This window comes from Gymnoscopelus braueri (assembly GCF_963280865.1).
Source record: "Gymnoscopelus braueri genome assembly, chromosome: 7".
NCBI lineage: Eukaryota > Metazoa > Chordata > Actinopteri > Myctophiformes > Myctophidae > Gymnoscopelus > Gymnoscopelus braueri.
This window is the reverse complement of record NC_137608.1, coordinates 22,705,483-22,717,535: the sequence shown is the minus strand read 5'-3', so window position 1 is coordinate 22,717,535 and position 12,053 is coordinate 22,705,483. Positions and strand designations below refer to the sequence as shown.

At 41.7% G+C, this 12,053-nt stretch overlaps 2 protein-coding genes across 2 annotated transcripts in view; both read right to left on the bottom strand.

Moving 5' to 3' along the window:
* Positions 1-340: 340 nt before the first annotated feature.
* Positions 341-5,821, bottom strand: LOC308088951 (UDP-glucuronosyltransferase 3A1-like; the record flags this gene model as incomplete). The annotated part of the gene is made up of 10 exons (XM_080433532.1): positions 341-608; positions 1,557-1,776; positions 2,002-2,087; positions 2,649-2,794; positions 3,142-3,345; positions 3,726-3,895; positions 4,250-4,413; positions 4,619-4,739; positions 5,135-5,236; positions 5,734-5,821. The coding sequence occupies 10 exons, from the start codon at positions 5,819-5,821 to the stop codon at positions 341-343; spliced, it is 1,569 nt and encodes a 522-aa protein (XP_080289658.1).
* Positions 5,822-9,556: 3,735 nt separating this feature from the next.
* spef2 (sperm flagellar 2) overlaps positions 9,557-12,053 on the bottom strand; it is a gene marked incomplete at both ends in the record, with an annotated part of 124,411 nt that continues 121,914 nt past the window's right edge. The window contains 3 exons of the mRNA XM_080433531.1: positions 9,557-9,626; positions 10,128-10,198; positions 11,656-11,838. Of these exons, the coding sequence (XP_080289657.1) occupies positions 9,557-9,626; positions 10,128-10,198; positions 11,656-11,838 (324 nt within the window). The remainder of the gene's footprint in view (positions 9,627-10,127; positions 10,199-11,655; positions 11,839-12,053) is intronic.

Here is a 12,053-nt window from a genome sequence, read left to right as displayed (position 1 = left end):
GTTCTTCACATCTCTGAAGGAATATTACACATAGTAATGAGTGAATTACATAGATCAGTTTGTATTTTGCATTTATCAAGTATATCAGTTTATTGACTGAACACACATATTACAGCAGTAACAAGTTAGATGATAAATCAAATATTCAATAACATTCCCAGAAAAAAAGTACTGTCACAAGTGAGGTATAAATCTGTGTCCCTGACTGATAAAAGTATTTAATTATTGTACACTGTTAATCGAAAATGTTTATTACATTTATTTTGTGGTTGTTGTTTTTACCTGCTTTTATGTTAAAAATAAACCCATTTATTCATTTTTCTTTCATACATTCATTCATTCATTGTACTTTTTTGTGTTTGCCGCTGCTGTCCCTGCTCCTACAGTAGGTCCAGCAGAGAACTACAAATCCCAACAGTATGAGGAAGAGTATCAGCACGATGTCTAAAAGGCATCTCTGGTACCAGGGCTGGGTCAATGACGCCGGGCGTAGGTGAGCTCCACCTCTGCTGTGTAGGATGTGCTCCACCCACTGGACAAGTCTGAGGCCTGGCGGGGCAGGGTGTGACTGGTGAATCCTGCTGAGTGACACAGCCGAGGACTTGAACCTGCAAAGAGGAAAGGGGAATGAGAGAGAAGGGAAGAAGAGATAATGTGGCATTTTCAGCTCAAAATAAAACATGAAAGGTGCCCATCCACCTGTCTGCTCATCCATATGTCCATCTCACCAGCCATACAAAATAGTAAATGGTCTGCATTTATAGTGCCTTTATCAAAAGTTCTTTACAAAGTGCATTAGATTGACCCATCCACTGACACACCTGCTCATCAGAAGCAGTTAAGCTTTCCGTGTCTTGTTCAAGGTCTCTTTGACACAAAGGCAGGTGGAGCCGGGGATTGAATAGCCAACCTTCTGGTCTCCAGATGACTATTCTACCTCCTGAGCCCACTGCCACCCCATCCATTCATCCGCCCATCATCCATCTATCTATCTATCCGTCCATCCATTTATCATCCATCTGTCCATATATCCATCCATCCCTCGATTCAATCATTCGGCATCCATCCACTCATCTGTCTGTCCATCTATCCGTCCGTCCGTCCGTCCATCCATCCCAGAGGACCACATGGCAACAAGTCCCCAGTACTTTTTTGTGTTATCCTTTTAGCCTTAATGACTGTACTTGTGCTGTTTAAATTTCTGACTAATAAAGTATTCAATCAATCAATAATAATAATAATAAAAAAGATCACACCCAGTGTGAAGTGGGCGGTGTGGTCATCACAGTGGTCATCACAGTGATGGAAGCTCAGTTCAAACAATTTTTTTTTTTTAAAGTGCATAGTCCTATTTATAGGTTATTAATGTCATCATGTGTCTCGCTAGCCAATCACAGTGCTGAATAGAGTCAGCCAATCACAGTACAGCTAGGGGTGTACTAATGCTAGGGGTGTACTAATTATGAGCCAATCACAGTACAGCGAAGGGTGTACTAATGAGGTGTCCCAACCCCACTTATAGGGGCGGCTACACCGCCCAAAAAAACATAACCTACCTCTTGTCATGTATGAGCGTGTCAATCGTGGAGCTTAGCAGTTCCCCAGTGATGTGTGCAGGTTTGATGGTCAAGCCCAGGCCCTTGGCTTGAGCCCTAACCATATTATCATACTGATCTCCAAACAGAGGGAGACCCAGCACAGGAACAGCATGGTACACTGCCTGGAGCAGGCTGTTTTGACCACCGTGGGTTATCAAGAGACAGGCTTTGGGGTGACCTAAGAGACAAGTACAGAAGACATGAGCTCTTAAAGAGTTGTTAGCATGACCAAGAGAAACTCAATAGTAAAGCCAGATCCATCATAGACACCCCATGTTTATATGCATGTGTTCTACAATAGACAGCAGCTGAATAATGCTCCACTTGAGTGTCCCACTGAATGACAGGAACATTTTGCTCAGCATCTCCATGCAGTTTTGTCAATTGAGGGACTTTGCCATACCCAGCAGGTCGTTCTGAGGGAGCCAGGACATCAGCCTGAGATTGGGAGGTGTTTCCACATGAGATGGCCATCGTTGGGGGTCATACCTGATGTAGAAACACAAGAGGTTACCGGAATTTAAAATAGTTTTGAAATTTATAATATGCAGTGTGAAATATTTCATTGACAGCATACTGTACTGTAGGTCCTTAGCGCTACAACTTATATAGCTGGATGGATGCAACGTATAGAGAACTGATATGAAGTTTTCAGGATTGGGAATCTACTTTTTCGAGCTACATTGAGATCACTGAGAGAAACCATGAGATCTTTAAGAGAAGGTTCTATCATTATTATCCTGTCCACGGTAATGCATTATTAAAATTGGCCCTATCCTTCTGTCTGTATGTCATTGAAGAAAATAACTTGAGAACTGATACATACAATTTCATGAAAATGTTTGGGTATGATCAGGAGGCTACCACAAATAAATGGTTAACTTTGGGGTTGAAATAATTAAAGGTTAAAATCAAGGTTAAAGTCAAAATTACATAAATTGGACACATCTCAGGAGAGTACATTTAAAACAAGAGATGCTGGCGCAGGTAGATGTGCACCCAAGGTGCATTGCCTTTGTGCCCGTGTGGATCCATGACTCATGAATTTACCTCCAGAGGACCCCCTGGGGAACCCTGGAGAAGCCGGCAGTGAACTCCACCAGCAGACGGTCCACAGGGACAGAGGAGACCATGGACCCTAGGGTCACCACAATGAAGCCGGCCTCTCCATAAGCTGAGATCCATGTCTCCAAGTCCTAAAGGGTGGAGAGAGAGGTAAACAGAAAGACGGCAGAGAGACCAGAGGACCAGAGGATGGAGAATGTGAGGAAGGCACAAGGTTGAGCATAGAAGTAAGGGTAGGTGGGTAGATAGGGGTGGAGGAGATGGAGCACAAGCTGATCAAGCAATGGATTTGGAATTTAAAGTGTGTTACCTTCTTCCTGTAAGCATTCTATCTAGCTATATGTTTAAGCCCAATCATGCAGGTTATTTATCTGATCTGGATGGAGAATATAATAGAATAGAATAGAATAGAATAGAATAGAATAGAATAGAATAGAATAGAATAGAATAGAATAGAATAGAATAGAACAGAACAAACCTGATCCAGAGGCTTAGCAGGTGCATTCAGAAGGCCTCCCACTAACACAGTGTAGGGCATAAGAGGCTGGGGGAATTCCAGGGAGAAGTCTGTGTTAAAGGCCCAGAGCTCTGCTCCCAGGTATAATTCCTCAAGACCACCAGGGGGTGAGCCTGAGCCCAAGTGGTTTTCAGCTACCCCCCTGAACTTTGACCATATTAGATTCTGGCCTGGGGGAAAAGAAAAGACATGACGGGGAAGAAATGTTTCCTTTATGGACCCTTTGGGAAACATACGTCAGCATAGGACATTCTATCAGAAAACACTCAAAACTACTGGAACCAGGAAACACCTGCTCTTTTAACCATTAGATGGTTATCTTTTATACCAAACTGTGTGTGGCTCTCAATTTCCCAGACATCTCTCAAGAAAACTCCCCACGAACACTATTTGACATATCTCAAGAATATAAAATAGCTGGTGAGATAGGATGTCCATATAATAACTGACTGGTCAGTTACTGTACCCCTCAAAGGCAATGCCAGCTTGGTCACATATTTCAGTGATATTTCTATTCTATTCTATCCCGTCACAATTACTCCATTCTGACCTATTGGAGCCAGGAGGGCATAGAGCAGGTTCTTTGCGCGGCCCCAGATGTCCATACTGTCAGGCAGGTCCGAGCTGAAGACAGGGACATAGGAAAGAGGGCTGGGCAGGGCGATGGACAGAGGACCATTCAGAGTGCTGGGATAGAAGGCTATATAATTAATACCTACACGAAATCACAAAAAGAAGAATTTAATACATTTGGGTATATCCTGTTTACTTATAACTGCTTACAGTACCAAATAGGCTACAATATCTATGACCACTGAAATGCATAAAGAAATTGTATGTATTTATCTCATAGTTCAATTAATGCTGGTTGGTCACTGTGGCCTAAGTCAAGACAGTGAAACAACTACAACATGTTAAAGTGACCAGGAATGTAATTGAATTGTATCTATGCGCAAGTATAAATGAACATTGTATACAGTTGTTGTTATCTTTTAAAGTTTAAGTAATACATGTGATATTACAGTGATAACTTGATATAACCCGAACTGTGCGCAACTAGGCGATATACCAAGCTTGCGTGCCAGGATGAAGGAGCAGGGGTTGAAAGCATCGAGAATGGCCATATCGTATCGCTCTGCCTGGAGGAAACCCATCATCTCACTGTCCCCCAACAATCTGTCACACTGGTACGATAGGTGCCCCATGAAGTTCAAGAAGTTATTGAAGTTATCCCTGTTAGAGGTCGACACAGAGAGAGAGAGAGAGTGTGTGTGAAAGAAAGAGAGAGAGAGTGAATGTGCGTGCGTGCGTGCGTGCGTGCGTGCGTGCGTGCGTGCGTGCGTGCGTGTATGACAAGAGTGCAGTGTAAAATACAGAGGGAGTTGAGTGAAGGAATGACATCAAGGTAAACAAGCATCATGATGTAGGCCTACAGTACCTTCCCAGTAAGAACTGTGTCTGCTGCTCCAGAAACCAGCCATTATAGTCTTTAATGTAGCTGTCTCCTAAAGACCAGGTGCTCATCTGGTAGCTTTCTGCACGGCCTGCATAGGTAAAACCTGACAGGAATACAGCAATGATGTTCATGTTGTTTTTCCACACATGTGCCTGTGATAGACATCCAAGATTAAGTGTGTGTGTGTGTGTGTGTGTGTGTGTGTGTGTGTGTGTGTGTGTGTGTGTGTGTGTGTGTGTGTGTGTGTGTGTGTGTGTGTGTGTGTGTGTGTGTGTGTGTGTGTGTGTGTGTGTGTGTGTGTGTGTGTGTGTGTGTGTGTGTGTGTGTGTGTGTGTGTGTGCGTGCGTGCGCGCACACGCGTACATGCCTACAGGTACATGAGACATACATAGCTGGGCAGTTAAAGAGAAAGAGATTTGCTGAGATTGTGTGTTTGCCTGAATGCTTGTTTGAGGTTATGTGCACACGTGTGTTTGTTATTTAAGTGTGTAGGAGTACCTGTAATAACAGGGTTACCCAGCTGCAAGAGCATGCGGACATCATGGCCGTGCAGATGGAGGTTATGGGAGATCTCATCTAATAATAAGTAATGGCTTCCACCTATATGAGGAGAGGAGAGGAGAGGAGAGGAGAGGAGAGGAGAGGAGAGGAGAGGAGAGGAGAGGAGAGGAGAGGAGAGGAGAGGAGAGGAGAGGAGAGGAGAGGAGAGGAGAGGAGAGGAGAGGAGAGGAGAGGAGAGGTGAAGGTGATGATGTAAAGATGCTACTATATTCCCATCATTCTACTTTACCCTAAATGTCTATTAACCACATGAATCCTATAGCGTCCCTATTCTGGGCAGGTCATAACAGGCGGTACAGTACAGTACAGTAAACAACATACACAGTAAACCGTTGTAATGCGTTGTGAGATTGTAGATTGTAAGAGATTTGTTGTAGAGGGTAAAAAGGAGCAGACCAAGTATGGACCGTCCACAGTCAACAAAGTTAAAACAGTCAAAACAACGTTTTTAAGTGGTTAACAGCCAATGATTTTTACTAGATAATGATGACTTTTCACACCAGCTGATCAGTTCCACGTCATTGTAATGTACTCACCAATGAGACAGACAGTCAGGATCTTGGCAGACTGTAGGAAGCCAGGGACCGTCAAGAGGAAAGAAATGACCCAAAACAAGATTGCCATGTCACTATAGTTCAACACACTGAGCAGGCAAACCAAAGTCCTCTCAAAGACAGTTCCAGTAATACAATGCCTCCAATCGATGAAATCTGTTATAAAAATCCTGTCACATGATATGGAGCAGGAACCATTGGCTCTGACTGTAGGTATTGTAGCACAGGCCAACAGTGTCTTCTCTTCATGTGTGTATGCGAGTAGTCAAATCCAGTTAAGTGCATGGGATAGATACTAGTGTCCTAAGACACGTGCATGTTCTGGACAAGAAAAAAAAAGATTGGAAATGGAGACAGCAAATGAACACAATGAAGTCCTATGAGAATGTACCTGTAACATTGACAGGGTTTCCAAAAACCCACAATTATATATATATTTTTGAAAAAGGCTTACGCTTCTGCTAATCCTTTTCTGTGAACTGCAGATGAATCCTGATATTGTTCTTTCTGATGGAGGACAGCAGGGTTGTCAGATCTTACTCAACACAGTCTATTGTGTCAGAAACATAATAATAATAAACACCTGTTAGGATAAATCCAGTTTAGTTACTGATGGAACATCCAAACTTCAGTTCTGATGCAGGTCCTTAAACGCAGAAAGCAAAAAGTTGTGTGTGTGCGTGTGTGTTTTGTGTGTCTGAATGAGGTTGTGATGTGAATTGTCTAGATCTAAAAGTTATACAGTCCGATATCTAGTAGCAACTGACCTGCAGCAGCAATGAAAGGGAGGGAGACAGAAATATGGAGAGAGAGAGTGTGGGGACGGACCCTTCCCCCCCCTTTGTAACACTGGAAAGACAAAGGAAAAAGTTATTAGAATTAGAATATTATTACTACTACTCTTTTAATAGCGAAAAGCTGCCATCATGTACAATATACATACCGTATACAGTGTATATACTGTTCTGACATTAAATGTAATTTGATGTAATGCAATTGAATAAACTGTTAACTGTAAAAAATATTATTCTGAGTTATACTGAGTTGTATTGACACTTTGCAGTGTAGAATAGAATGAATAAGTAACAACAGTCACTTAGGTTTTACCTGATTCAAAACTGTATACTATATGACTATATGAAGTGAAAATAATCACACCAAACAAAAGTGTCCTTATTTTTGCAGCAACTGAGCTGGTTAAGATGCTGATTTTGACAGTCAGTTTTCAATTATGTCAGAATCTGTACAAAACAATAAAACCTAAACAGCCTTTTAAATTTAATTGAACAGCATTTTAAATGTATTGACATTCAACAGCGTGACTTCCATTATAGTGTTCCAGAGCCACATTCCAAAGTCTGAGCGGAAATAATGGAAGAAACATTTGTTTGTGAGCCACAGTCATTTAAATAGTGACACATTCAGCATATACAGTACTTAAATAGGGAATAACTTAAGTCATTTTTTCTCATATATAAGCCTAGGCTAAGTCAATTATTTAGTTGGATCTCAAATTAACAAGAGTAACAAATAAGTGCAGAAAATCTGATTACACATTTACACTTTTTAATATTTGGCATGCATATTCTTTATGAAATGCTTTCTTTGAGTTATATTAACACACACACAATCATTTTCACATAGCAGAAATTACGCATTTACAAAAAGCTATTTAAACTGAAGTCATCATTCAGACCGTTTGATGTCGTATTTAATGCTTGAATCCAGTACATTTTGTGTAATGGGGTAATATTTCTCTATTTCCACAAAGTCTACAGTGTGTTGACCCAGTGACACCAAGTGGGTGCTGACCAATCATCAGTATGTGATGAGTTGGGAGTGAGAAGAATGTGTTGGAGGGGGAGGCGTGATTTTCTTCTAAATAGTGCTTTGCAATTGCCTTGTCTCTATTGCTTGTTCTAATAGCTGTATTCCGCTATCCATATTTTCAGGCTCTCTGGCCCAGTGGTATTCAAAGTGGATTCCGGGGACCCCCGGGGGTCCTTGAGGGGGTTCCAGGGGGTCCACACCCAAATGATTAGTTTAGATGAGCTATAATGCAATTCATTTGAATTTCTTTTTTTCACAACTTAATATTCTAACAATTATGTTCCAGTTCCACCAATATGACTCTATTTCTAATAGAATAGAACAATTATGATATTTAGACAAATTCATTTAAACCAAAAAGTATCAAGCATATCATCACATAACATTATATCAGGGTCCCTATAGCCGAGACAATCAGGGTCACTTCAGAGCATTCACAGACAAACAGACACACACAGGCATGTAAAGAAGTGTTTTATATTTTACAAAAAAGAAGCCTTGAACCTTGCCAATCATTTGAAATGGGGGCCTGTGGCCTAATGAAAGTCTTCTGGGGGTCAGTGTCACGAAAATGTTTGAAAACCCATGGTCTGGTACACAAACTGTAAGTGTAAGAGATCCCACACAGGCAAGTTAGCATATCGTTGCTGTCGGGCACAAACTAGCTATCTCCATTTTTCACTTTTATAAATCAGTGCTACTGAACACCGTTTACTGTGTGTGGGTTTTTACAAATATTGAACCAATGAAAAGTATTAAAAAGCGCTTCTGACTAAACCTCCTAACTCCATTGGATCCTCAAACTGTCGGTCAAACCACCTAACTCCAACTTGTGGAGATAGATGTTTTGCCCATCATTGATTAGAATGACCAAGTCAAACGAAAAACAAACAAAACAAAAACAAACAATATCACCACATTAATGTTCAAAAACCTCCTAACTCCACTTGAGATGTATTTGGGTAAAGTGATGAAAATATAAGGACACATTAAGCATATGACAATGTATAAAGTCACCATACCAACTTTGATGAGGTAGTATTGTGTTGTTTTAATAACATTTTGGACATAGCTGGTTTCTCCCCGACAGCAGAGATATAGACAATATAGGTGGTTTGCAGTTAATATAATGCCTGATAGGAATGCTGCATCCTCTTCAAGGATGTGTGATTGATTTCGTGTTCACAGTGTTAGGACAGGTGCAACCAACACCACAACAGTTCATGCCTGTAATAGATGGCCAATGTCAAACGATACTATACAGACGCTAGTGGAATATTTGTAGAATGTACCATTTTCACATTGCTTGCAATTTGTTATTACATCTTTGCTATCCGTTCTTAATTTAGGAGATCACAACACTGAACTACATTTGGTAAGCGGCAAAGCTGAAAGCTTATAATTCCACTTTTATCTTCTTCCAGTCAGTGCCCATTTCAAGTTAATTGGGTGGACAGGCAGCAAGTCACAGCTGAACAGACTAGTTGGCATAACAAATGTGCGATGAATGGAGCGCAATAGGGTTTTGGGTGGGCTGGTGGGCTGTTGCTGGCAAGTCAGGCTTGACATGTAGGTTAGGCTGGACAAAGAGCTCATTGTAGCCGAACCAACGTTTGGTTGAGTCAGAGAGGTCATTAGAAAAACAAGTCAGTGAGAAAGACTGCTCGAGTGTATCAGAGAGAAAGACGGAGCAGATGGGGTCAGTGTTGTCATCACTGGCATTGTTGGCACAATAATCAATCCAGTTCAGTCCTCATCAATCAGTCAGAATACAATAAAGGGTGAGTCAATTAAATGGCTTTAATTATCAGTTACCAACTTTGTAAACATGCATTTGTCCTGATGTATTCATATCATGTAAATTATAAGCTATGAAAACGACCTTTGCTTTCCAGAGCAGGCTGACACTGTAATATGCTCTATGAATGTGTTTTTAATTCATGCATTTCTGTGCATATTAATAATGTTCCAGTTACTATTCAGGAAGCTGTGGAGCTCTGAGTTTCTTCTTCACTCTGAGTAACTCGGAATACTCTGTGTATATCCTGTGAGGTGGGGGTGAGGGAGATGGAGACAGGGGGGTGAGAGGGAGAGAGAGAGAGAGAGAGGGAGAGGAAATACTTTAGGATGCAATTTCATTTATTACAATATGTAATGAATATTTCCTTCTATATTATGAACTAAAAACATTTTTACATGAATATGAAAACCATGTAACCTGTTATCTGTTGTTTTTCATTTACAATATCTTTGTATGCACTCATTTTCCAATATAGAGGCAAATGAAATACCCTACAATAATAATATATTTTAACTACTTTGAACCTTGCGGCTTTATTTTGGCCATGTAATTATACTACAAGCTCAAAACGTATCATGATGTGACCTTGTGGATGCTATTTTCACCTTGAAAACAGCTGTGCCTTGATATTTTGACTTGTCCATTGGTATGCCTTGGGCACAAAAAGTTTGAAAACCACTACTATAAACATACTATGAGCTGGTAGCGTTGACAGCCCTCTATCAGATTTTGGGCTGAAGGATACTGGGAGAAGACTGAGAAGGGAACAGCTTCTTCTGGTGTGTAACCTAGCTCTCCAAATATGCGTGTTAACTCCTAGAGACAAGCAGAGACACAGAGCAAAATGTCACATAATAGCATCGATTTCCATATAAATACAGTAGATCCAGATGCCTGTAGCTGAGCACTGAAAAATAAATACAGTAGCAGCTACCGATGACCACAGTAGGACAGCAGAAATAAAGTAAAATATAGGTTAAGATAATGTTTTCTTTATGTGTATATACATTATTTATTTATTTACTTACCAAGAAGAATGCACACCAGTTAGCTAAGAGCTAGTTTTCATCTTTACTCCCTGGGAACATATATAACACTAGAGGTGTTACAGTTATATAATAAATCTAGAGTTGCGGCTGCTACGCGGCCCTCAACCCTACGTCGCACCACCGATCCGACGTATTGGTCGGATACAGAGATCTCCATATCTGTCAGATCTCTATCTGTCAGTCCATGTCCCTCTTATTGCCCATATATGGAGTTGACGGATTTGTTTGTACCTGATGCCATGACAACACATTGAGGTTAGACAGCACACTCCATATTTGGGCGTAGCTGCATTGGGAACTCCTTATATGGCTATATACTATATATATATACTGTGGTGGGTGTTACAAAAAGGTGGACGGTGGACTATGCTATTTTACCCGTGCTATTTTAATAGCACGGTTCGTCTTGGTAGAACGGGTCGTCTTGGTAGAATGCGCGTGGTTTTTGGTGTTCTGCAGGGGCGACTGAATATGTAGTGTCTGCATCTAAAAAATGTTCTTCTTGAAGCAATGTGTCATATGGGAGTCCTCGTAATTGACTGGTTTGTTCAAATGCTTGTCTGTCTTCTTCATCTTCATTGTCTTGAACAGTTTCAGCAGTTGATTGGTGTGTTTGATCTATGTCAGTTTTCTCTAGTGCTACATAATGTATTTGATCAAGGTGGCCAATTGTTACAGTATTAAGACTTCGGCCTTGTTGTGGGATCAATTCAACTCTCTAGTCCTCTTCTGTGTTACTGTTGTAGATGAGTATGCTTTCTTAGCTTTGGCCTTCTGCGCCTTTGCTTGACCAATGTTAGGTGTTCTCAGAGGGACACACACACACGCACGGACGGACGGACGGACGGACGGACGGACGGGTGATTTGTACTGGAAGGTACTGTTCCAATCAAGACTGATTAATCCTGTCTTACCTCACTTCAAAAACATAAATGGCTTTTTGAAGTGACACACCTATTAATAGGATTTGATTTCGTCATGCGTCCCTCTAGCCAATCAAAGGCATTGGTGTCAACATATTGACACGTGTCACGTGGAGCTTGACCAATGTTAGCTTGGCTAGGAGGGAGGTGAACACACGGCGGGACGAAGCGAAAACATATTCTCCGCCTCCGGCGGAGACAAAAAAATAGCAAATCCTCAAGCTCACTCAGCTTGCAGATTGGCTATTTTTGACAAAGGACACTGTTGTACGGCGAATTTAAATCAGGCTTTATATTGTACCTCAGTGTGCTCCTCTTGGTTCTTGGATCCCTGGTGTTGGCCAGAGTCTCCTGCTGCTTTGGGTCCATTCTGGCAGAGGACGGTGAGGAGGGCAGGGATGGATACACCACAGGGGGCCTCGCCTTCCTCTCCCTCTGGCTCCGGGGAGCCCAACTCTGTCACCTCCTCTATATTGGGTATAGACTAATTGTACAGGTGCATAAACAACCATGCATACCCATTTGCACACACGCACGCACGCACGCACGCACGCACGCACGCACGCACGCACGCACGCACGCACGCGCACACACACACACACACACACACACACACACACACACACACACACACACACACACACACACACACACACACACACACACACACACACAAAGGGAAACACTCAAGCTTATAGC